Source organism: Aulonocara sp. 'chitande type north' Nkhata Bay, linkage group LG2 (assembly GCF_057382095.1).
Source record: "Aulonocara sp. 'chitande type north' Nkhata Bay isolate Kocher_YH1m ecotype deep benthic linkage group LG2, A_spYH_male_GT1.1, whole genome shotgun sequence".
Taxonomy (NCBI): Eukaryota; Metazoa; Chordata; class Actinopteri; order Cichliformes; family Cichlidae; genus Aulonocara; species Aulonocara sp. 'chitande type north' Nkhata Bay.
Window position 1 is genome coordinate 35852800 of NC_141345.1, and position 26937 is coordinate 35879736.

Below are 26937 nucleotides of genomic sequence, written 5' to 3' on the forward strand. Positions count from 1 at the left end.
AGGATGAATATTGTCTGGTTTCTTATGAGGCAGGTATGGGGGACTAAAAGCAATCTTAAGACCCATCACATAACCCAGTCCACGTTGTGTAATGTTGCTTTGTCAGCATTATTTGCTGTATTCCTGCTGCATGTCTTTCAGTGCTAGTACATTGACTCTCCTGTCAGAGATTTGCTGGCCCCTGACAACACCCACGTTTAACAAATCTGTAGAGTCCTCATTAGAAGGCTGGAGGGGTGATAGTCAGGATTGGTTCAATTTGGACAGGGGTGGCTAACTCCAGGCCTGGAGAGTCAGTTAGATGTGTCATTGATCCATCACTAGATTACCTTCTCAATATTTCTTGAAGTTCTCCCGAGGCCTGGTGATGAACTAATCATTTGATTAAGGTGTGGTGACCTAGAAATTTGTGTTTTTCACTTTTTTCTTCTCCCTTTTCATCTTCATTTCTACTCTGCCTGACAAATATTCATTACAGCACGCACGTCAAAGGACACGTTGTATGTAAATTAGCCACATTAGTAGCTTCGAAAAAGTGATACTTATTGGATAGTCTGGGGATGAGAATGAGCTGCACTAAATGAAAACTCAGTCATGATACTAAGAAGGTGCAAAAGCATGGGGATGATATGACAGATGCACTGGAGAACAGCAGCAACGTTTTTCTATTTAAATGCTTCATTACATCAATTTTGATGTTATTAGCTTCGAAATAATGATGACAAGGGACACAGTTCCCTTTTTCAGCCATTGTGATGAGTTTACTATGAGCTCACTATTTATTGGCACAATGCATAAAGGTAAGAAAAAGAGGCATGTGAGGGGAAGATCAGCTTTCTCTGCCACTTTCACTTTGAACAAACATTAAAATGTACCGGGTGACTAAGTAGCACAGCTTTTCAAAACAAAAAATCATGATAACCACATTTCTGCAATAGAAATTCTCACAGCACAACTGTTGTATTTTACAGTACAAATGTGTAAATGCTATGTCTATGAACTGCTGCCGTTAAAAAAACAAAGTGGGAAAAGTTCAGAAACTAAAAATGAAAAACGAGAAAAAAAAAGCCTTCTGTGGATTCACACCACACAACCACATCACTGCTTAATTTTCCATTCATTGTTCATGCTGCTGCATGTGAAACATCAACTACAACCAAAGAATCCTGTATAAATGAATCATTTACAAGCTACTTATTTTTAAGTTTTGCGTAAGTTAAATCAACTCAGTGCAAACACGCAGGTCGATCATTGAAACTCTGATCATTAAAAATCTTGTTTGATGACCACAAAGTGAATGTGATGCTGTGTTGCATGAGCCCACCAATTTCCCAGTATGTTTATTTTTAAAATGAACACTAATTGCACATTTTTCTCTTGTAAATGGTTGACGTTACTATGGTCAAGCCCCTTTCATGACTACATTCCAGAGTAAAAAGTCAAACACAAAGTAAGGCCATATGTAGTCCTGCTATTACTACAAAAACTTTTGCTACAGTTTCAGTCTTGTTGTCTTTTGGAAGTAAACTGAAATCATTTAACTTCCTATTAAGAAGAAGAATTGTAGGCCCAAAAGATGCTCTGCTGCCACCTGCTGGTGAGTTGTGTAATTCTTTTCCAATGCCCTAGTGATTATAGAAGACAAAAATGTTACTACACTATGTTTTGTATAAAGTGGAAATGTTAATTATTACTTAAATCTACATTTTAAAAAATATTGCATGAAATGCCATACAAATATTCATTTGTCACTTTATCAATTTAATTGAATGACAGACATTTTTGGTTGGTGATGTAAATCCTAAAAGCTTGTGTTTGACATTTAGAGGATTTAAGGTATTTATTGTTTGTTTATTCTAAGTTCTGTTAATAAAATTGTGAACATTTAAGATTTTTGTCATGACGTTTGTTTCTCATTCTCCTCAAATGAAATTCAAGTGGGAAAATTTATAGTGGCTGGGTTGCCAGATGGCTTAAAATAACTGAAATTTACCGTCACCTAAATATTACTGAAATTTTTCATAATCAAAATACAGAAAATCTGTCTATTATTATATTTGGGTACTTGCAAAATTGCATTTCAATACATATTCACCTGACTACAGGTGCAGCTGAGATTCGAAGTATAATGCCCGAAAGGTGGTCAAAGACCATTGTTCTGTTTATCCCTCCTTTTGTTCTAGTTTTGGTCTTTGCTACTGTTTTGTCACTACTGATAACATGGGATGTGCCATTGCCAGAAGGCTTGCTGTATCTCTCAGCAGAGACTCAAGAGGGCAGGAGGAGAGGGCTGTAGAAGTGCATCATCCCGGCCACAGGATCAGTATCTGCATCAGTATCTGCATCTTTGGGCAAGAAAAAAGATCACAAACACTGCCAGTCACATAAAATGACCTCCAGCAGATCACATGTGTACATTTTTGGCCAAATTTTAAGAAACAGGCTGCATGGGCGTGGCATGAGATGCCAGCATCCATTAATATGAGCTGTGTTAATAACCCAATACCATGCAGATTGAAAAGAGTGGGTTAACACATTTTTTTAATCAGGGAAAGACTGACAGCAGGCAACCTGCTAGTTAAATACAGAAAAAATCACGTTGCTCTATAAATGATCCCTGGGGGGAAAAACACACACATGTGAGACTTGTAACATTGTAACAACAGGCACTTTGGTGCCTCATTTTGTATAGGCCTTGATGATGTTTAAATAACCTTTTAGGGTTTTCACAGAAACGCCACAGCTATGACAAGTGTAATATTTAAACATCCTTAACATGCTTATGTTGCAGACTCAATCCATTCATTTAAAACACCGTTATACACATGCAAGGTATATAATGAGTCTGCTGAGCACGAGATTAAGCCTATGAGTGCATATTTAGGCACATAGTCCCTAAATGTGCCTAAATCCAATAAAGCATGTCTACTGAACTCTACCTATTACCCAGGAAATATGCCCCCTATGTGCTCATATCTAGGCGCTGCGGGCAGACCAACATGCCCCACTCATCTACTGTGGGCCCACATGGGGCCATCCACACAAGTCAGTAGGGCAGCCCACACCTAGATTTTGACCATTCTGTGGTATGGTGTGGGCCCAGAATGGGCATCACCACATGCCGGCATCATACCCACAGGATGCCCACAATGTAGATCTGGGGTTACCTACTGGTATCCATGTGACCCACATTTCATGCCAGTACAGTACAGGGCTGCCCACCCAGGTTCAAATGTGCAGTACCACTCACTTCACACTGGTACATGAGTCCATAATTTCAAAGAAACAGTGGACTGCCCAATACAGGTTGCACACAGGAAACCAACACGGAGGGCTCCGAGAGGTAAAACTACTGTGGTTTATTAGCAAGATAATGCTACTGAGCTTGAGTCTGGAATATTTACCTTGCAAGTATATTGTGTATTGTTGAGTTCTCTGCTCTGTGAGATGCCCTTTTTTCTCCTTTATTTAGCTTCTGTTGTTCTTACAATAAAAGTTGAGTGTGCCCTTTCGGAAGTACCAGCGCTATGTTTGGTGGAACTAGTGTAACAGACACACCGGTCCACTGTGTCCATTTCATGCTTTGCTTCTCCAAATCATGAAAAGTGCATGCAGCAGTTGCAGTAAGCAAAACTGTATTCTGTATTCTAGCCTTAAGTTAAGAATGAATATTGGGTTATGGTGATATTTCTGCTCATGTACTCTTCCAGAAGGCCATATGTCCATGTGATACTTCAGGTAGGGGAAAACATACATGATTGAGGTATTTTAGTGAGCAAAACTTAAATAAAGAATCACTTACTGCTAGGGATGGGTATCGTTTAGGTTTTATCCGATACCAGTACCATATTGGTACTTTTGAAACGGTGCCGGTGCTTAAACGGTGCTCAAACCGCTGCTTAAAGAATGGAGAACACAAAATTGGTCCAAAAACCTGGCTTCACTGGCTTCCAGTTCATTTATGAATCCATTTGTCTTTAAGTATCTTAATGGTTGTTCCCCATTTTACCTCTCTAATCCTGAATCCTGACAGAATATCTTCATAAAGGTGGTTAAAAGAATCCGTCTTACAAAAGAATCTGTCTTTTGTCATTGTAATTTCCTTTTTCATCTACCCAGAGGAATGGCATCTGCATCAGCCTTAAATCTGCCTTTTACTGGCCCTCTCTGATGCCAGAGTATATGGTGCTCTCTGATGACTCCTTCTTACTCTTCCATCTTGAAGATTTTCTTGAGGGGAAATCCAGAGCCACATAGTTCAGTCCTGCTTCTTCACCTTCCTGTAAATTATTAACAAAAATATAAAAAATTGAAAATAATAAATACACAAAGAGAGAACATCGCATAGTGTGTGTGTGTGTGTGTGTGTGTGTGTGTGTGTGTGTGTGTGTGTGTGTGTACCTCGTTACTCATTTGATCCCCAGGTGATTTTTCCTGTTTGACATCAGTAAAGACTTCTACTTTTCCTGTTCATAAAAAGAAAAGGTTAGCAGTGAATTTATTTATTTTAAGTGCTTGTCTGGCAGAATCAAGAACAAATCTTTTGAGATTGTAGAAATACGTTATAGGGCGATATCATCATTACTGCCAGGAAACCAACAAGGCACCATTTTTACAATATTTGAAGATATTCTTTTGTATAAATAATGCCTGGTATTTGTGTTAGCTTTTAATGTTGTACCATGGTAATGGTTCTGCATTTAATTGACTTTTTTACTGTTATCCTCTGGCCACGTGTGAGCACATGAATCAATAGTTAATGCAACAATTTTAAGTAATATCGACCACACTGAGTACCACGCCTGTCAGCTAAGAACAGGAAACAGGAAAATTTTTTACTGAGTTTAGTAAAAAATAAAATAAGGAAACTTTGTATTCATATAAATTATTAATAATTACTGATTATTAATAATTATTAATTATTAATATATATATTAATTATTGATATTAATTATATGTACACAGTATGTTATACATGTGATTAATTTACCTTCGCAGTGTTTACGAGGTTGGATTTTTTTTCTGGAGAGAATCAGTGCAAAATTCAGAAGCACAGAGCAGGTCAGCAGTGCCCCAAGCACAGTAACGAGCGGGAACTCCTCTGGAATGAGAAAACATCCCAGCAGACAATTAACGTTCGATTATATAATAGTATAATACTGTACATTACTCACTCAGTTAATCCACAGTAATAACATTTCATATAGATGGTTTAAATTAACTCAATCTCCAAGGTATGCAGTATCTCAGTAAAAAATTATCATAAAAGTTAGTTTGGATGTTAATTTTTATGCATCCAGTAACAGTTTGCTTACCAATGGTCAAAGGATAAAAGTATTAAAGGCCTGAGAATATCTCTTGCTTATTCACACACAAATCATCAGGAATCAGGAACAACTAGTACAGATAAGCAAATATTAAAATAATACTTTAAAAACATACTTATCTCCACTTCAGTTCCTTTACCAAACAGGATCTGTCCACATGTCGCCACGGCACAGTAGTACGTCCCAGCATCAGATGAGTTTGTTACAGTTTTGGACAGACTGTAGTCACATCTCCCGTCCTCTTTATTTCTGAGACTGCCGTGGTAAATGACGCCTGGATGGGATTCTGATGCACCTTTAAACCAGTGCACTTTGTCTTCATCTGGACACTGATCTGTGTCATCTTTGTTCTCAGAGAGGAGCGAACACTGCAGAGTCATTGTATCTCCCAGATGGACTGAATTCACATCTGGAGTTTGTTTTACTGTGAACAATCTATGCTGGGTTTTAGGATCTGTAGGAATTAGAAAAAGACAAGAAATTCACTGTAGTTGTTTAGGGTTCGACCCTCCCTTATCAAAGACAACCAAATGAATATACTTTACCATTCACTGCCACAATTGTGCCATTAATAAAGGTAATACTGTATACTGATCCTGCTTGACAGAAGTATGTTGCTTCATCTTCTTTGCTTACATTTCTTATGGTAAGAGAAAGCACGTTACCCACTTTTGTGGCACTGAATCTTGAGTTGTTAATTTGAAATAATATTTTTTCAAAATTTCTATTATCAACTGTTTGAACCATATATCCATAATTCAGCTTATACCAGTAAGACAACCCAACATCATCCCTAGGGATTTTACATGTCAGAGTCACATTATCTCCAAGTTTAGCCACAGTTACAGAGATCTGCTGAGGAACCTCATTCATTTCAGTCACAGCTAAAGAAAAGAGACAAACAGTAACAGTTAGAATGTAGAATATTACAAAGCCTAATATATATCTTGTTTTATATTTTTTACAATGATACATTTGGCAGTGTAGAAGAAGTAAACTCACTCAGTGTACTTAGAAGAATCAAAGAAACCAGTCTTCCGATCATTGTGTTACCTCAGCCTTCTCTTGCACAACTGATGTCTACCCACTCAAAGGAAGATTTTGTGACAAGCTGATTACAGTTTGCAAAGTCGACATCATAGTGATTGGCTGACGCAAAAAAATAAACTTCCTGTAAAATTTTCCAAACCATTTACAGTGAATCTGGGCTCTAATCATCAAACAATTTTAGTTTGTTTGTAATTTCAAATTTGTCATTTTAAGCACATGATGCTAAATATGGTTCACGTTTAGCACGACTCCATCAGTATATGAAAGAAAAGTCAAATAGCCTTTAGCTGTAGTTGTTTTTTATTAATCTTGTATAATTAAAGTAAACCAATAATTAACTCATACTTTAATAGAAAGCTTTTTTATACTAAAAGCTGGTGATAGAACAAACAACATTATTCAGCACAGTGCTTTTAAAGTAAATTTTTTACTAAAATAACGTTGTTATATGTTGGTACATTTCATTTACCAACATATAACTGATATGTTGGAGGCAAATCGTGCAAAGAGAGTGAGGTGTGGAACCAAATGCAGACACAGAGGGAAATGGAGCAGAGGTGCGAACCAACAGCCAATCGTTTATTTAGCTCCTGAATGATTACAGGAACAAAACTGAACTGTGACTTGACTCGAACTGAGATATCAAACTATGATACTATACTACTGTGGCTATGACTAAGGGAGAGAGCATAAGCAGACCTCCAGACACAAGAGCTAAATACACTGGAGGGTAACTGGGAAAGTGAACACACATGTGGAAAAACAGCTGCCACAACAGGGAAGTGGAAACAAAACACATAGAAATGTGGCAACAAGGCCGGCAATAAACCGGAGCTAAACTTAAGAACTAGAATTTATAGAACAGAGAAAGTTTTGAGTGCTGGAAGTACAAAACAGAAACATTACACTAGAAGTCATAACGATATATAAACCCAGAATTAATAATAGTCATAATCAATGAGATGAGATGAACAAACACAATTTTTTTTGGGGGGGGGTTGTTTGTTTGTTTTATGACATGACATTGAAGGCAAGTACTCACAGCAGAAGAACATGCAGCTTTCTGAGTAATTTTCTGCAAGGTGAGAAATAATGAGGGGAAACATGAAAAGAGGCCACAACAGACACGTACTCATGGTCTTGATAAAAACTGACTGCAAGAAGTATATGCTGTGTGCAGATTAACATCCTACAAATCAGATTTCTTTAATTAGTGCTACATATTTTCCAAGTTACCGTGACCTGTTATTGACAGATTTTTTTCAATACATAGCTGATATTGTGTGATTCTGACAGCAAAGCCTGGATTTTCTCTCTGTAATAGAAAAATATTGCATTCCTCTCACGAAGCAAAGCACTACAACAGATTTCTGAGGCTTTACTTCTTGTTTCCATGTCGATCAATATACGGATAAGAAACTGATAACCGATCTACATTTTTTTTTTCTCTGCTGGCCTTGTTTCATATAAAACATGAAATAGGGATTTATATTCCATTGCTCTTAAAATGACTTTTAATCAAAGTGTATAATTTGGATGATCCAAATTATATGCTGCAATCACGCCTCGCCGGCTTAAAAGTTTTGAGTTTTTGGCGAATTTGGTTGCTATTATGTTGAACTGGCAGCGGGAGAGCTGTAGCTCTGTGTGTGTGTACGGCAACTGGTAAAATAAAGATGATCAAAATGCCACTGGGTCTGCCGTGTATGTTTACAGTATTATTGATACTGCTAAGTATAAGTGTATGAAAAAGTATATTATCCTCATATTACTAAATATATAAGGTATAAAGAAAATACTATTATTTCAATGTCGTACATTAGAAAGTTCTAAACAGCCCTGCGGGGAATTAAAGCTGTGTATTATGTGAACACAACTGAACTTGTGAACACAACTGTGTGGAAGCAGTGATCATTAAAAGCGATCACATTGGTGGTGCACAGGCAGCTGTGTAAAAATAGTTTGACTGAATCAGCAGGAGTCCTGTACTTTTTCATTTTCAAGTATTGCGGTATGTGCCAGTATCAGTGTTTGTGAAAAAACAAGCACAGCCACATGTGGACCACAAGATGCAAGCTGTGACTGGCTACTTCGGTGCTTCCCACACCCCAACAAGCCTGTTCACTCAGAATGCATATGCATCTGGGCATCAACAGGACATGAATCTAGTTCATAAGAACTCACCACAGGCTCTTTTTAGCTAAAGCTGTCGATAGTTCTAGACCTTCCTTCCTGAATATGGCCTCATTTTGTTTCAAGTAATATAACGTTGTACAAAAACACTTTTTAGGCACACAACTACAACTGTTTGAAAGTTAAAGATAATTCTCCATTGAGGGAAAGTTTTTATGATTCATGAGGTTAAATATGTTATATTTAGATTCGTGTGATTTAATCTTACTGTCGCTTTCTCTGAATGAGGTTTACAGACCACCAGATATTTGACTTGTGTGACTGAGGAGCTAAGAAAAAAGACGTGTCAAGTATTAGAAACCACGATGAATGTTGTTTGGTTTCCTTTAAGGTGAGTGTGGGGGACTAAAAAACAATATTCAGACCTAACAACCACACAGGTGGTTAAACTGTACAACCTTTGATTTCTACACACAATTTAAGTTAAACCAAGTCAGAGATGGCAAATTAAACTTACCACAAATGTCCTTGAGGTCCTTAGACTCTTGACTTTGATAAGCAAAAAACTTGACGACAATGTGGAGGATAGCACAATCACTCCGTGGTGAAAAAGGCCCGTCAGCGTCTCTACCACCTCAGATGCTTGAGAGACTTCCAACTGCCCTCTAAGGTGCTCAGGAACTTTTACTCGTGCACCATAGAGAGCATCCTGGCGGGAAACATCTTAACCTGGTTCGGGAACAGCACCATGCAGGACAGACGAGCTCTACAGAGGGTTGTGCGGTCAGCTGAGCGCACCATCCGCTCCGAGCTCCCTGACCTGCACTCAATCTACAGCAGGCGGTGCTGGACCAAGGCCAGGAAGATGGTGAAGGACCTCAGCCATCCCAACAACAGACTGTTCTCTCTGCTGAGGTCAGGAAAGCGATTCCGCTCCCTGAAGACCAACACAGAGAGACTAAGGAGGAGGAGCTTCTTCCCACAGGCGATACGGTCTCTCAATCACAATCACACCACCACACAGTACTGACCCACACATATGGTTCTTACACACACACTGGACTTTCTGGACATTGTTTTCACTTCATCACTTAAATCACTGCTGCTGTTATTGTGTATATATTTATTTATACTTCTTGTGTATTTTGTTCATACATTCTTATATAGTTCTATATTGTGTATTGTGTATTTTGTTGTAGAGTTATTTTATTTTCAATTTAATTTATATATTTTATCTTATTCTTTCCCAGTGTGTTGTACAGTTATTTCATTTTTAACCTTAATTTATATTTTATTCCTTTCTAGTTAAATTACCCTTTTTAATTTTTTATATTTATTTCCTATCTTATTCATAGCCTTTTCCTTTTTTGTTTTCTTTAGGTCACGAGCAGTTGTCCAAGCATTTCACTACATATCGTACTGTGTATGACTGTGTACGTGACAAATAAAAATTTGAATTTGAATTTGAACATTTCTTTCCTTGTACAAACAATGAAGGAAACCACATTGCAACAATGGAAATTCTCATAGACCAACTTTTATTTCAGAAGTGAAATATTTCTGATACCTGCTACTGTTAAAAAAAAACGTAGACTCTGTGGGAGGGGTTCAAAATGTTAGCTCCCCACACAGAAACTAAAAATAAAAAGCAAACGTGAAAAAGATACCTCCTGTGGATTACATCTCATTTGGATTATACATACACATTACTCAATTTTCTGTGCATTTTTTAATTTGTAATTTATCATTTTACTTACAAAAATGTTGACTCAATTTAATGTATGTCAGAAGTGTTAGTCCACCAGTTACCCACAGTTTTTACATTTAAATTGAACACTATTATTTGTTTACAACACTCTGGTACTGTCACGGACCCGGTTCTGGGGACTTGGGGTCCATGAGCAGTGTGGACCTGTAGTATTACTATTGCTGTTATTATTATTATTGTTATTGTTATTATTGTATTGGATGTATGTTTGCTGCACTGTGCTCTTGTGTGTGAAGGCGCCAAAAAAAAGCTCCAGCCGATTCAAGAGAGAAGGACAACTGCTGACAAAGCAAAAACCTGTAGTGATCCCGCATGTGTCAGGAGTATCGGAACAGTTGAGACACATTTTTCTAAACACCGGGTCTCTGTGGCTTTTAAACGCCAAAAGACACTGCGCCAAAAATTGGTCCACCCCAAGGGTCGTGTCCCCCAACATAAACAGAGTAACATAATGTACACTGTTACGTGCCAGGATTGCCAGGATTTATACATCAGGGAAACCAAACAACCTCTGGCGAAGAGGATTGCACAACACAGAAGAGCTACCTCGTCAGGCCAGGACTCTGCAGTCTATTTACACCTACAGGCCAGCGGACACTCTTTCAATGATGAGGATGTAACATCCTGGACAGGGAGGAACGCTGGTTTGAGGGCGGAGTCAAGGAGGCCATTTACGTGAAAAGGGAAAGACCATCTCTGAATCGAGGAGGGGGCCTAAGGGTACATCTGTCACCATCTTACAATGCTGTGATTGCAGCCATTCCCCAACTCTCTGTGAATGGTATTTGTTCTGGCTCCTTAAGAGTCGCCCCACATGTTATGTGGTGTTATATAAGTTCATGCAATCTTTATTTGTTTCTGGGCCACTGTTCGTTTTATTTTGACATCCTACCAAAAGGGCTATCTCTCACTACTTCCTGTCTAATGGGAGAAGGACAGTTTGCTACTCCTGTGCCTGCCTATGCTACCTCTTAAGCCATCACAGTCTGTAAGTTGGCAGTAATGTTGTGTTTTACCAGTGTGTGTTTGGCACTAACTGCTGTGAGTTGCTTGTGATAGTTTGAGCAAGTGAATTCATCTAATGATGTGCTTCATTTGATATTAGGCTAGACGCTAAGTAGCACTATCTAACCTCAAATGTTAGCTTATTAAGTTCTGCTTTGCTTTGCATAGTAACAGGTCATATCATCTTCTGATTGTAAAAAACATCCTGCTCACACGGGATATTTTGTGTTATGTTTACAGTTTTGCCATTCATCCTTTCATGTATTTCAAAAAGCTATGCTATGCATCCAATTGAATAAATCTGCCAGAAAGGAACAACAGTGTGTTTTTTTCTACATGAGATGATGGTTAAGTGAAAGGGCAGAATAGTACTAAAAATAAAAAATGTCTGTGCAGAATAGTACTCATGGCCATTAATCAATGGTCTTTGATCAGTGGCTGTCGATGAATGGTCATGAGAATTTGCATAACTATGATGAAGGAATTGACTTTCCAGCCCATCGTTCCTTCAGTGGGCTGGTTTCGGTTATTATGCAAACGTACTGTTTATAAGATTGGGGAAACCTGCAGTCAGCTGAGACTGAAGAAGTCACCTGGATGAGTGATGAAACGTTTCCTCCACTGAAAACGCTACATCCAGATAAACAGAATCAACTTCTGGAGATTTACTTACCTGAATAATTGAGCATGCATCGAGACCTTTTTTTTATGTCGTTAAATATTTTGTATTTATCTGACCATGTCATTCAGTTTCAAGTTGTAAATAAGTAATATACTACATTACTTTTAAGAAAAATAACCAGTAATGTGTAATGCATCACTTTTTTGAATAACAAACCCAATGGTGGATACAATCAATATTTTTTATTTCTATAATTTTTTTATAAATGTATTTCCACAGTGAGCAGATAAGCATGATGCTATTTAGCTTTAGGTATAACAAGCAAAGAAGTAAGAGGTTACAAGACCATAAAGTACAAACATGCTGTATAAAGACTAAAAAAACATCTTTTTGCACAGGCACCAGTCTGCCACACAATAAACATACATTGCATATATATGGTAACAACTCTACCTATTTAATCAGTCTAGAGTACCTGAACAAGAATCCTGGCAAAAAATCTTCATAAAGGCAATTAAAACAATTTGACTTACGGCAATAACACAACAACAAAAAACCCCACTCTGCCTTTTTCATGGGGACAGCCTTTTACTGGCCCTCTCCGATGCCAGAGTATATGGTGCACTCTGGTGACTCCTTCTTACTCTTCCATCTTGAAGATTTTCTTGAGGGGAAATCCAGAGCCACGTAGTTTAATTCTACTTCTTCACCCTCCTGTAAATTATTAACAGAAATGAACAAACTTTTGAAAATATTTTTAAACACCTAGAACACATAAACACAAACAACACAGAGAACAATGCACAGACATTTTTTTTTTATTGTTTGTCTTTAGGCAACAGTCTTGTTTGACATGACTTCATGTTTCCATGCAATGGTAATTGCAGCTGTTTAGTTATGATCATGAAAACACACATCTAAAGTGATATTACACTAAAGTAAACATGTCATTGTTTACTTTAAAGGACTGGTGAGATGTCAGATGTGATTGATTACTAGACCATCATTTGACACCTACTTTTCAGATCAAACCTAGTTTTTCTAGGTTTTCTTTTTTTGCCCTTTCTTGTATTTCACAACATCAAACTGCTTTCTATTTCTTTTACAAAATCTTTAGCTTCCTCGTTCTGTGTGTTTCATCCTATCCAATATTATGATCAAAGTCAAGTCATGCATTTCAATATAGATAGATTGCTATAGGGGTGTGTGTGTGTGTACCTCATCATTTATTTGGTTGGCAGGTGATCTTTCTTGTCCAACATCATTGAAGACTGGTACTTTTCCTATTCATAGAAAGAAGACATTAAAAATGTTTTTTTAAAGGATTATTTTAAGTGCTTGTCACGTCAAAATCAAGAACCAATTGTTTGAGCATTTATCACTGCCAATTTTTGTTTTTGTTTATTTCTATGCAGAATTGTGGTGAAAATGCTAACAATAGTTTTACAAAATAAAAAATTAGTCTGGAAAATTTCCATGAACTGCTAGGAATTGATTTAAAATTAAAATCTGACAGAGGTGAATTTTAACAGTTCACCCCTGTCAATGGAAAATTGTATTTAGTAGTCAGTATAATCTTTTAGTGATATAAGTTTGCATATGGTAGAATACTGCATGTAGTTATTTGTATTAGAAAATATTCAACCATGTATACTTAGAGGCATATAATTAATTGTGTGTGATCTCTAACAGGCTGCAGGCTTGGGGTGCATCCCAGGAATGCACCCCCACGCCTGGGAGCGTGGGAGAGGTCGCACCTTGTTTTATTGTTTTAACGTAGCTATGTCTGTTTCAGTCTAAGTGCTTTAACTGCTGGACTTCCTCACCGTGCCATCTAGGGTGGGGGAGACTACCCTCTTTATGACCAAGGATGTACCTTTTGTGTTTGTATGTTATATGACCCTTTTGATCAGCAGTGACACACACACACACACCACACACACACCATACACACACACATACGCTCAAGAGTATAAATAAAGACCAGGGCAGTTCTCTCACTGGAGTCTCTTAGTGTGGAGACTGCCCTTGCTAGCAAGAACTTCTGTGTGTTTCTCTTCTCTGAGTCTTTACTGAAGAAGTGTTTTAGAACATTTTCCCTAACATTATTTGGTCCTTCGTAGCCGGATCAGAAAATATCAGAATTGTTATCTGTGACTCTGTTCCAAGATCCAGCACTGATTCCTGACGCCGTGGGGAGCCAGCACCGAAGCCTGTGCACAGCCCTCTTGGACGAGGAGAGAGCCCCAGGACGTTAAATTCGGGTCTGGGCCGGTGTTATAATCTGGTCCACGGCGGTGGGATTCAGTCCAATGATCTGAATCACCAGTGGGACATCGGGGGTGAGAAACACTATTTGGTATTTAAAGACGGCCGCAAAGATTTAAAGTAAAAATACGTTTAAGTAACGTGATAAATTAGGTTGGGTTCGCCGGAAGGAGCCGAATTTGACTAGTTTTAGAGGTAGCTGAAATTATCTCGGGACAAATTAGGTTTAAGTTCGCCAAAAAGAATTGTGTTTCGACCAGTTTTAGAGGTAGCTGAAATTATCTCGTGACAAATTAGGTTGGGTTCGCCGGAAGGAGCCGAATTTGACTAGTTTTAGAAGTAGCTGAAATTACTTCGTGACAAATTGTAAAAGCGCGCAAATGTCCATATGTGTGTGTGTCTGGAAGTAAGTTGATTTTACAGCACAATAAATTGCTGAACTACTTCCATTTTTGTGTATCCTGCAAGAGCCCATGTACTGGTGACAAAGGAAAAAGGTTGAGTTTCATCTCATAAAACTGATACCGCTTCACCGTTAGGGTGAAGTCGAAGGCCGTATCAGTAAACCTCTCTGAAGTCAAGCGTGCCAGCGACGGCCCAGCAAAATCTTTGAAAATGGGTGATTAAACAAGTAAAATTAACACCTGATGAGAAATGTCTAGAAAAACAGCAAGCCGGAGCACGATTAATCCAAAAGAAAGAGAGAGGAATGCATCGTGGAAGAGCAAGAGGTAGAAGAAACAAAGTAGACAGTAACTCAAAATAGGATAGCAGCTCAGGTGAAGAGAGCAGTTCAGACTAGGAAGAACATAATAATCCCTCACCCAGTGAAAATTAGAGATCACAGTAGTTTGAAGTAGTTTAAAAAAGGGTTGGAAACAGACCCGACTGAATAGATATAAATGCAAGAGGAATAAAGTAAAATAAACAAAAAGCTAAATTACAACTTAATTTTAACGCATTCAAACTAATAATAAAAAGGATAACAACCTATAAACTGGTATTAATAATGAAAGCAGATATTTCACACAAACAGAACTATGATAACTGTGATAACTGGAGTGTGCAGCGTTTCCGTGAGCAGTTTTCCTGCATCTTGACTTGTGTGTAGAGTGTTCATAACATCAGCATTATGTTTTTGTTTATTTGTTTTGTTGGGTTGAAAAATAGTTAAACTGGTGATCATGCCTATGGATCACCATGGCACATATCATCAGCCATATGATTTATTTACGCAGATGAAAAAGTGAGTGTGAATGTGTCTGACGTCACAGTGTTTTTGTGCGCTGTGTAAAAGTAATTGCCTTTGATCGTGAGAGCGTGTGATTCTGCAGGTCACCAGCTATTTAAAAAAAAAAAAAGAAGAGTGAAAAAGAGAGAGAATTTATATTGTAGATGGAAAATAATCATAGGGAGAAGGTTTTGTGTTGATCAGCAAAAAAAAACAACTATAATTTCATTTTCTGCTTTTAAGAAAGGATTGTTCACAAAAACAGAGAGAGAGAGAGAGAGAGATGTGTGTTGATTAAGCAGTGATGATAATAATGAACATGTTTTAGTTTGTCACTTTCAGGTGAAAAGCAGACCTGAATCAATTTTCCACATGCAGCAGTCGGAAGAAAGTTATAGTTTAACATCATTGGAAACATGCAGGCCAAGTTTCTGGCTGACTTATTTACAACACCGTGTGTCTCTCAACCTCACAAGCAAGCTCCAAGGAAACTAATCTCTCCCTGAAGACAAGGAATGCAGCTCCAAAGCAATAACTTGATAAAGAGACAGCAGCAAGTCCTGAGCAAAGAGTCCCAGCAAGCAGCAGCAGTGTGGACAAACAGCATCAGAGAAGAAGAGCAAACCCATCATCCTGACTGATCGGATGAATGGCACTGTGTCTACAACAAGCTGAAACTTCACTGTGCATGTGAAGAAAACGTTTGAGGAGAACTGAACAGTTGGAGTTTGACATTTGCCACCTGTGGAGTAAAATGGCAAGAAGGGACAGTGGGACACAGGACAAAGCTGAAGGAGAACTGCCGGGACTGTTGAAGTGGGAGAGGACAAAAGAGTGAGAGGACAACAGACGACAGAGAGGAGTGGTGAGAACACAGAGGAATGCTGTTATTTAATGTGGGAAATCAAAATTTGGGTTAGCAAACCTGGGGAAAAGAAAACTGACTGCTTAAGTTGGAAAATTGAGAAGGAGTCTGGATATATGCAAATATAAAAAACATATACATCATATACAAAATCACACACACAAGAAGAACATGCATTAACCCTACTAACACTTCCAAACACAAGAGAGCTCATGAAGATTAGACAACATTTTAAGCATGTCAGTCTGTTTATCATCTTGTCCAAGTCACCTAGTGTGATGCAAAGACCAGTGGACTCATAGCACATTAGTTAAGAAATGATCAAATAATAGTAGAGAAGTGTGTAAGAAAGGCAGCTTTTAAGAACATGCTCTGCTGGAGATGCAGCTCCACAGACATGCATTAGACCTGCCTAATAACACAAACACATGTAATGAAAATTAGCTTGTTATCTTTCATGAGTGTTAAAATAGTGTCAATTTAGCAGACACTTGTTATTAAATACTGAATTTATCCTAAAAAAAATTGACTCTCCAAGTTGCAGGACAACAATTTAACTTTTGTGGGGAAAAAAAAAAAAAAATCCTGGTTTGATAAACCAGTGATCAGACAATAAATTTAGTTGTTAATATAGTAAATTGGGAGAAGCTTCCTGCTTGATTGAGGCAGCACATGTAATTTACTGTATGAGGGAAATTGTCTTTTGTGATACTATTTTGAACATGCTTTTCTGTCGTCCTGTCAACTTAGTGGGTTAATAGCTGATATGCAAATTAGTTGATCGGTTTTAGATTAATGAAAGGTGACTGAATTCTAGCACGAGTGAATGGGATGTTTGTTGTGTGTTGAGTGGAGACTCTAAAACACTGAGTTCCTGCTTTGATGTGCGAGTGAATTCTGTATTTAGATACACAACTCTGAATACGTCAGAACAAACTTTTTTTTTTTTTATGAAGTGCATGACAGCATGTCACATGTTTTATGATGAAGGAAAAAGGAAAATTGAATAAAATAGATCTGTGATTTAGATGAGTGAAGAGCACAGACCTGGTGATTAAACTCATAGCTAATAAGACACATTAGGCTTATGTGTGTGTTGTGCAGCTGATGGTTGGTTTGGAGTGAATTTAGCTGATGATTCTTCTCCTGTTGTGAAGTTGATGAGGAGTTTGTGTCATGACTTAACAAGGCCTTTTTATTTTGATACTTTCACAGTGCACTGAAAGTTTGGTTTGATAATTTGTTATTTTCCATTTTTATCTTTTAAACAGGCACTGATTTTGTTTGTCTATTTTCTTTTCTTTAAGCAGATCCGCACGTCGGGAATTAAAAGTGCTACACGTCGTCGAGAAAATTGTGACAAGTGAGTCTTCTCCACATTAAATTGGGTTTTGGAGAAGGCCACTTATAAGTGTCCCAGCCTAAAACTGGATTCAGCGATGTAATCCTATCTAAAGTTCTTTTTTCTTTTTTGAGATGACGTCATTTTGCTGAAAGTGGAAACTAAATGCGACGACAGGTTCCACTATCAGCAAAGAAAGAAAGAAAGAATGAATGAATGGAAATAAAAAACAAACTGACTGACTGGTAAAAGCTGACAGGACTTGACCACGACTCAAGGTTAACCTCCACCTAGACAGGACAAAAGGGTGGATGAATTTATGTGTTTCCTGTTACAGGAGCAGAAAGATGACAGCAACATTCGAGGTTGCATGATGGTTTAACCTTTGAAATGCCATTTTCTGTGTCTGTGCATCTACCAGGGGTGTTATTCACTGCCTTGTGTTGCTTACAGAGGTAACGGTGACAAAGTATGCATATGCCTGCGCAGCGCTAACATTTGTATTTTCTTTTCTACAGCATTACAGTTTTTTATGTGTTTGATTATGTGGTTTATAAGAGGATTAGTTAATGTTTTTTTTACTATAGGATTTTTGGGTTTACATGTGACTGACATTCTTTCCACAGCTAGGGTTGACTTTATGGTGTTTTTATGGCACCTCTGGAACCTGTTGACCCGTGTCTGACCTCCGTCTGACCACAGTCAATGTGTATTGCTTATGTTTGTTTTTTCTGGGACTGCATGTGGAAGATTCAGCTGAAACAAGTGACATGAGTAAAACAAATAAGAGATTGCGTGTTTATGGAATAGTTTATTGTGGGCTCTTTGCTGGCCACTTTGAGCCCATAATAATAATAAATAATATATGAGTGGAGTGACTTTGCTTAAGGGAAGTCACTGATTACATTAATGTTAACAGAGTACATGGGATGATCCATGTCTGGGGCAAATTGGGGTAATAGTTGTAATTTACTGATTTGAGAAAACCTGCACATGACACTTGTCCTGCTAGTGCTGAATGCTTATTACTCTTATAATATAATTGTTTGTAAGTGTAAAGTTTGATTTCACTTCCAGATTTTGCTTTCCAGGCCATGATGGTGTGTATGCAGGCTCCTGGCAGAGCCAGGTGTTATGCAAAACACACTAACATTTTTATTGCAGGATTATAGGTCCAGGGTGGTGCTGCTCCAGAGGAGGAGATGCCCTGATGTTACCTGGGATATGATCTAGCTAATTTTTTTCTTTGAGACAGGAATCTGATTTTGATGAGTTGACTCATGGGAGTGTCCATGTGTCAAGATGGGGGATCCAGGATTAATATGAAACAATGAATTAACATTAAATTTTGGAATTAACATTAAATTTTGTTTTATATAATTTTTGCAGCGATTTGTGTGATTAACCGTTTATTTACAGGTATTAAACCTATGCAAGTGGTGCATCCATGTTCAGATGAGGCTTTGATGGTCTATAAGTTCACTGAACTAAAGAATGTGGTTTGATGATTGTTGACATGCTCTCCAAATAGAAGTTTTTCCTCCTAGCAATGAAATACAGGTGCAGCAGTAATCTCCTGAGAAATCTTCAGAGGCCCAGTGAGAAGCGAGAACCATTCCAGGCATAACTGACAGCCCAGGCAGTGGTTGAGGTCAAAGGTCAAGCTGGTTGGGGCCCATCATGAGATCAGATTTTGGAGCCACAGCAAGGACCATGAAACTGCGTTGGAATGAGAGCTGTGCCAAAAGGGCTTTCCAGAGGCCAACAGAGGAGATTGTGGACAACAGATGGGCACCTGAAGGATGAGGGGAGCGTGCCAAGCTCCATCGACAGCGCAGAAGGAATCTAAGGATGATATCATGATTCTGTGAAAGCACAGGAACCAGAAGCCATGGTGGTGATGACAGCAGTTTCCTATGAACATCACCTAATGCTGTGTCACTATACTGTGCATACGCTGGCACATTGAAGACTGCTGGGATCATAACGCCAGTAAGATAACTGGACCCAGCACCCTTTCTACAAAGAGGATGGACAGTAGACAGTAGAAGAGTCATAAGTATTCCTACCGCAGGATGAAGGCCTGAAGTGAGGTGATGGGGGTTGATAGAGGCCAATTCAAGTGTTTCTGACCATTTCAACTGCCTGCAAAATAGCGGAGAGACCCTCCTGGATTTATCAGAGCCACTGCAAGAGGTCGAGGTCCCAGGAAACCCCGGCACCCTCAAGACAGCACAATAGAGAAATCTCACACTTGGTTGTTTCAGTGGTGAGGGGGGAGTGCTGATTGAGCCCCCGTAGGGTAAGCTCGCACTTCAACCTCCAGCCTCTGATCAACTCTAGGGCAACCAAGTGCGAGGCGTGACGGACCTGTGTGCAACCATGGGAAGGTGGACCCTCTTGGTTACCTTGACTACGACGCTCACTTTTACAGGACCCCAGCTGGTGCCGGAAACAGCTGAACCAGGAGGAAGGCAGAGAAGATGGACACACGACAACTCTCACCTAAGGGATATGACGCAAGACCACATCCCTCCGTGGATGAATAATGCCTGGTACCGTTATATCCACGACAGAACAAAAGCAGAATCGGCAAATACAGACTATTATGTCTGTTCCCATCTACCCAGCACGGCAACATACCCCACACTATATATGTTCCTGGACTAACTCTCAGGGAAGAACTACTCTATGATACTAGCAGAGAAAGGGGACTTTGTGTCCTCTTCAACAACACATGCTGCACTTACATACCAGACGATGTACATTCATCAAACATGACTGACGCCCTGAATGCTGTGAGACAGATCCAGCAGGCCCAAAAATCAGGACTATGTAAGTGATACAAGTGACTGGTTTTCTTGGCTTTACACTGGCTCCTGGTTACAGGTGCTAAAAAGACTACTCATCGGAGTTGGGATATTTTTACTTTTATTTTGTGTCTTTGTAACGTGTATATTGCCATGTCTAAAACTCATGATTAACCGCATAATATTTTCTACTGTTGCTGCATAAATAGCCATGACAAGTGATGATGATGATAATGACCCCGACCTGTTGGAACATGAAGACTTTGTGTGATTAATGACAAACTGGTATCTCACTTAAAGTTTTTCTGACAACAGGAGGGAATGTCAATGGAAAATTGTATTTAGTAGTCAGTATAATCTTTTAGTGATATAAGTTTGCATATGGTAGAATACTGCATGTAGTTATTTGTATTAGAAAATATTCAACCATGTATACTTAGAGGCATATAATTAATTGTGTGTGATCTCTAACAGGCTGCAGGCTTGGGGTGCATCCCAGGAATGCACCCCCACGCCTGGGAGCGTGGGAGAGGTCGCACCTTGTTTTATTGTTTTAACGTAGCTATGTCTGTTTCAGTCTAAGTGCTTTAACTGCTGGACTTCCTCACCGTGCCATCTAGGGTGGGGGAGACTACCCTCTTTATGACCAAGGATGTACCTTTTGTGTTTGTATGTTATATGACCCTTTTGATCAGCAGTGACACACACACACACACCACACACACACCATACACACACACATACGCTCAAGAGTATAAATAAAGACCAGGGCAGTTCTCTCACTGGAGTCTCTTAGTGTGGAGACTGCCCTTGCTAGCAAGAACTTCTGTGTGTTTCTCTTCTCTGAGTCTTTACTGAAGAAGTGTTTTAGAACATTTTCCCTAACAACCCCACACAATAGAGTCGAACAGAAACATCCTACAGAAATATGCTGAAAATCCACACATTTTATTTAACATGACTCATTGGTTTAAAATATCATTGGTCTCTTTTCCAGAAGCAAGAAACTTCCATCCATCCATCTTCTTCCACTTATCTGAAGCTGAGTCGCGGGGGCAGCAGCTTAAGCAGAGAAGCCCAGACCTCCCCAGCCACCTTCTCCAGTTTGTCCGGGGGAACACCCAGGCGTTCCAAGGCCAGCTGAGAGACATAATCTCTCCAGCATGTCCTGGGTCTGCCCCTGGGCCTCATCCCGGTGGGACATGCCCGGAACACCTTACCCAGGAGGCATCCTTGTCAATGCCACCTCAACTGGCTCCTTTCAATGTAGAGGAGCAGCTGTTCTAATCTGACCCCGTCCCAGATGGCTGAACTTTTCACCCCATCTCTATGGGAGAGGACAGCCACCCTTGGAGGGAAATTCATTTCTGCCGCTTGTATCTGCAATCTCATTCTTTCGGTCACTACCGAGATACTTAAACTGTTCCACTTGGGGCAGGAACTTGTCCCTGATCCGGAGTTGGCACTCCACCCTTTTCTGGTTGAGGAACATGACCTCAGATTTGGAGGTGCTGATTCTCATTCCAACCTCTTCATACTTGGTTCCATTATCCGCAAAAAGCAGAGATGAGATTCTGAGACCACCCAAGTGAAAGCCTTCCACCACTTGGCTAAGCCTAGAAATCCTGTCCATAAAACTTATGAACAGACTGACAAAGGATAGCCCTCAGTCCATCACCCACCGGAAATGAACTTTTTGCTGGCTATCCGGACCAAGCTCTTGCAACGGTTGTATAAGGATCAAATGGCACATTGCAATGGGCCAGACACCCCATACTCCCGAAGCACCTCCCACAGGATACTGCAAAGGACACAGTCAAATGCCTTCTCCAAGTCCACAAAACACATGTAGACTGGTAGGGCGAATTCCCATGCACCCTCGAGTATCCTTGAGAGGATAAAGAGCTGGTCCAGTGTTCCACAACCGAGACAAAAACCGCATTGTTCCTCCTGTATCCAAGGTTCAACTAACGGACGGACTCTCCAGCTGCCTGGCATAGACTTTCCCAGGGAGGCTGAGGAGTATGATGCCCCTATAGTTGGAACCCTCTGGTCCCCCTTCTTAAAAATGGGAACCACCACCCCCAGTCTGCCAATTCAGAAGTACCACCCTTGATCTCCACACAACATTGTAGAGACGTGTCAACCAAAATAGCTCTACAACAGGGGTCCCCAATCCCAGTCCACGAGGGCCGGTGTCCCTGCAGGTGTCCTTGATCCATCACAGCTGATTTAAATGGATAAATTACCTTCTCAACATGTCTTGAACTTCTCCAAAGGCCTGGTAATGAACTAATCATGTGATTCAGGTGTGTTGACCCAGGGTGAGATCTAAAACCTCTAGGGACACTGGCCCTCGTGGACTGGGATTGGGGACCCCTGCTCTACAACATCAAAAGCCTTCATGGAACTCAGGGCGAACCTCATCCACCCTAATAACTTCCCTTCCTAATGGGGATGGGACCATCAGTTGTGTTATGCAGAAGTCAGGTTGGTACACAGCTGACAGCCGTATTTGACAGCTGTTAGAATTCATATTATGGTGAAAATCAATGAGCTAAGTAAAGAGAAACAACAGTCCATCATTACTTTAGGAACTGAAGGTCAGTCAGTCTAGAAAACCGCTAAAACTTTAAATGTGTCCCCAAGTTCAGTCGCAAAAACCATCAAACGCTACGACAAAATGGGCTCATGAGGACTGCCCCAGACCAAGAGTGTGCGAATCAGGCCTTTATGGTCAAACAGCTGCTAAGAAACCACTTCTAAGGAAAGGCAACAAGCAGAGAGATTTGTTTGGGCCAAGAAACACAGGGAATAGACATTAGACAAGTGGAAATCTGTGCTTTGGTCTGATGATTCCAAATTTGAGATCTGGTTCCACCCACTATGTCTTTGCAGTGCAGAAAAGGTGAACGGTCAGTCTCTACATGCGTGGCTCCCACCATGAAGCATGGAGGAGGAGGTGTGATGGTGTGAGGCTGCTTTGTTCGTGACAATTGTGGGGATTTATTCAACTCAGCATCTCTGGGAACTCCTTCAAGACTGTTAGAAAACCATTTCAGGTAAGTATCTCACAAAGCTCACTGAAAGAATGCAAAGAGTGTGCAAAGCAGTACTCAAAGCAAAGGGCGAAGATTTGAAAGAATCTAAAATATAAAACATGTTTTGACTTATTTCACACTATTTTTGTTTACTACATAATTCCATATGTGTTGACTCATAGTTATTTATAGTTTTGATGCCTTCAGTGACAATCTACAATGTAAATAGTCATAAAAATAAATAACAACCATTAAATGAAAAGCTGTGTCCAAACCTTTGACTTGTAGTGTATATACTGTTTCTCATGCTGATTTTTTTTTCTCTCCTAGATGGCGTATTTGTTTATATGGGTATAGCTCATGTATATATATATTAAAATATATTTATACTGTATACTGGGTACCACTCCTGTCAGCTAAGAACAGGAAACTGACATTATGGCTCAGTAAATAGTAAAATAAGTAAATTGCCGGGGAATGTTTTCAGCATTGAGTGAATGCCTTTGCTAAATAAATATATGTTCAAGTGTGTGTGTGTGTACATATATATATATATATATATATATATATATATATATATATATATATATATATATACACATATGAATTACCTTTGCACTGATTTTCACCAGACAATATTAACCTCGTGAACATGGCAAAATTCACAAGCACAGAGCAGGTCAACAGTGCCCCAAGCACAGTAACGACTGGGAACTCTGGAAGGAGAAAACATTGCAGCAGACACTTAACATCTCTGTATTTAGGAAGCAAAGACTTGTGTCAGGAAAAGCTAAAAACAAAGTATCTAAGGCTGCAACTACTTGATTGAATTTCCTAGTTATATGGTACTTTAATGATAAATTATCATAAGTTAAAATACATAACATTATGAAAGAATAAAGTTACATTGAAACCAAGCACACCGTTGTTTTTCTTGTGACATTACCAATAAGTCTGATGTGTCACATGACCCTCTTCCTTTTGAAAAAACAAAAGTTATATCCAAGATGGCCGACTTCTAAATGGCCACCATGGTCACCACCCATCTTGAGGAGTTTGCCCCCTCACATATACTAATGTGCCACAAACAGGACTTTAATATCACCAACCATTCCCATGTTATTACAGTGTATCCATATAAATGGCCCACCCTGTAGATGTTTATCATTTTTTATGCATCCAGCAATAGTTTACATATCACAAGTTCAATGGTAATTTTTAAAAACTGCAGTTAATGACAAAATGGGTGCAGACAACATTTATTCTCAGCAACCTCAAATGCACTTTTTATTCTTTACACACAAGAATGAATTAAGATTAATGGGTTGGCATGCTATGTTAACCTTAAGTGAGTTTATTATGAACCTGGCAGTATAACCTTAGTAACATAAGCTGTATACATAACCACCTCAGTATCAGGTTATCTTCTGTTAAAGTAAATTGAGCTGTTAATACTTCTAGTCGATCTAACTCAAATTCATTTTAGAGGCCTGAGAATATATCTTGTTTATTCATGAACAAACTCACAGGAATTATAAATTATTAATAAAGATGTTAATAATACTTTAAAACATACCTATCTCCACTTTAGTTCTTTTACCAAACAGGATCTCTCCACATGTCACCACAGCACAGTAGTCCATCCCAGCATCAGGTGAATTTGTTATAGTTTCGGAGAAACTGTATTCACATCTCCCGTCCTCTTTATTTTTGATACTGCCGTGGTAAATGCTGCCTGGATGGGATTCTGATGCACCTTTAAACCAGTGCACTTTGTCTTCATTTGGGGACTGATGTTTTCCATTTTTGTCCTTAGACAGGAGCGAACACTGTAGAGGCTCACTCAGATTGACTGACTCCATATCTGGAGTTTGTTTCACAGTGATAGATTTCTGCTGGGTTTTAGGATCTGTGTGATTCACAAAAAGACATTTAATGGTATTAATTGTAATTGTTTGGGTTTAGACACAGTTATGACATAAACGATAAAATGAAAATGCTTTACCATTCACTGCCACAATTGTGCCATTAATAAAACTAAACTTGTGTGATGATCCTGTTTGACAGAAGTATGTTGCTTCATCTTCTTTGCTTACATTTCTTATGGTAAGAGAAAGCACATTACCCACTTTTGTGGCACTGAATCTTGAGTTGATAAATTGTCCATTGAGTGATATTTTTTCATAAAGTAAAGTTCCTTTACTAACTGTTTGAATCATATATCCAAAATTCAGCTTATACCAGTAAAACAACCCTTGATCACTTCCAGAGAGCGCACATGTCAGAGTCACATTATCTCCAGGTTTAGCCACAGTTACAGAGATCTGCTGAGGAATCTCATTCATTTCAGTCACAGCTAAAGAAAACAGACAAACAGTAACAGTTAGAACAAAAGAGAAAACCTTTTTTAAAAGGTATATTCATCATGTAATGTAGAATATTACAAAGCCTCAAATATTTTGTTTTATATTGTTTAAAATGATACATCTGACAGTGTAGAAGAAGTAAACTCACACAATGTACTTAGAAGAATCAAAGGAATTAATCTTCCGATCATTGTGATACTTCAGCCTTCTCTTGCACAACTGATGTCTTCCCACTCAAAAGATTTTGTGACAAGCTGATAGAGGTTTACAAAGTCGACACTGTAGTGATTGGCTGAAGCAAGGAAAATGCACTTCCTGTAAAATTTACCAAACCATTTACAGTGAATCTAGTTGCTTATCATCATTTTCTATTGATGATTCTGCAGAAACAAAAACGTAATATCGGCATGGAAATACAGGTAGACAATTACACATGAATACGACTAAATTTACATTTGAAAACAAATTTTGTTTGTTCGTAATGCCCAATTTGTCATTTTAAGCACAGCAATTTCCTAATGTTGTAAACCTCAACATCTGGCAATAAACCCATTCTGATTCTGATTCTGATTCTGATGATGCTTAATACGCTTTATGTTTAGCACAACTCAAAAAGGAAAAAGTCAAATAGTCATTAGCTGTAGTTGATATTATTAATCTTGTATCATTAAAGTAAACCAATAATTAACTCATATCATTATATAAACCCTTTTTTTAATACTAAAAGAACTAAAAGCTAAATATATTTTCTGTTTACACTGGCCATCTTCTGGTCAAAGTCACTCGGCTAGACTCAAACCAAATTCAGTTTTGTTTAAAACCAAAAGACCCAAGTGGAAAAATTTACCCTCACTCTCAAACATCAGTGACCAAAAATGAATGTTTGTTTGTTTGTTTGTTTGTTTGTTTGTTTTCATGTCATGACGTTGAAGCCAAGTACAAACAGCAAGATGCAGTTTTTTGACTAACTCTCTGTGAGGTGAGAAATAATGAGGGAACATATGAAAAGAGGCCACAACTGACATGCTGCTGATTGTTCTGATAAAAACTGACTGCAGGAAGTGTATGCTGTGTGCAGTCAAAACTTTGTTTATATAGCACATTTAAAG

At 38.9% G+C, this 26937-nt stretch overlaps 2 protein-coding genes across 2 annotated transcripts; both read right to left on the reverse strand.

The window, feature by feature from the left end:
- Window positions 1-3979: 3979 nt before the first annotated feature.
- LOC147338331 (vascular endothelial growth factor receptor 1-like) lies at window positions 3980-6372 on the reverse strand. The gene is made up of 6 exons (XM_086264477.1): window positions 6330-6372; window positions 5873-6211; window positions 5443-5781; window positions 4991-5101; window positions 4402-4466; window positions 3980-4280 (listed from the first exon to the last, which is right to left on the reverse strand). The coding sequence occupies exons 1-6, from the start codon at window positions 6370-6372 to the stop codon at window positions 4155-4157; spliced, it is 1023 nt and encodes a 340-aa protein (XP_086120603.1). The 3' UTR covers window positions 3980-4154.
- A 5817-nt stretch (window positions 6373-12189) lies between these two features.
- On the reverse strand, window positions 12190-26040 carry LOC147338332 (uncharacterized). The gene is made up of 6 exons (XM_086264486.1): window positions 25977-26040; window positions 25468-25818; window positions 25039-25371; window positions 24074-24178; window positions 13124-13188; window positions 12190-12619 (listed from the first exon to the last, which is right to left on the reverse strand). The coding sequence occupies exons 1-6, from the start codon at window positions 26017-26019 to the stop codon at window positions 12494-12496; spliced, it is 1023 nt and encodes a 340-aa protein (XP_086120612.1). The 5' UTR covers window positions 26020-26040; the 3' UTR covers window positions 12190-12493.
- Window positions 26041-26937: the final 897 nt, after the last annotated feature.

What these genes read in the sequence shown, in the direction of transcription:
- LOC147338331 (XM_086264477.1), bottom strand. Translation starts at nt 6,372, where the DNA reads ATGATCGGAAGACTGGTTTCTTTGATTCTTCTAAGTACACTGA. An exon ending in AGGAACTGAAGTGGAGATAA is followed by an intron (nt 5,102 to 5,442) that starts GTATGTTTTTAA and finishes TTCTCATTCCAG; the next exon opens with AGGAGTTCCCGCTCGTTACT. An exon ending in GGGATCAAATGAGTAACGAG is followed by an intron (nt 4,281 to 4,401) that starts GTACACACACAC and finishes AATAATTTACAG; the next exon opens with GAAGGTGAAGAAGCAGGACT.
- LOC147338332 (XM_086264486.1), bottom strand. Translation starts at nt 26,019, where the DNA reads ATGATCGGAAGATTAATTCCTTTGATTCTTCTAAGTACATTGT. An exon ending in CACAATTGTGGCAGTGAATG is followed by an intron (nt 25,372 to 25,467) that starts GTAAAGCATTTT and finishes TGAATCACACAG; the next exon opens with ATCCTAAAACCCAGCAGAAA. An exon ending in TGGTGAAAATCAGTGCAAAG is followed by an intron (nt 13,189 to 24,073) that starts GTAATTCATATG and finishes TTCTATGAATAG; the next exon opens with GAAAAGTACCAGTCTTCAAT.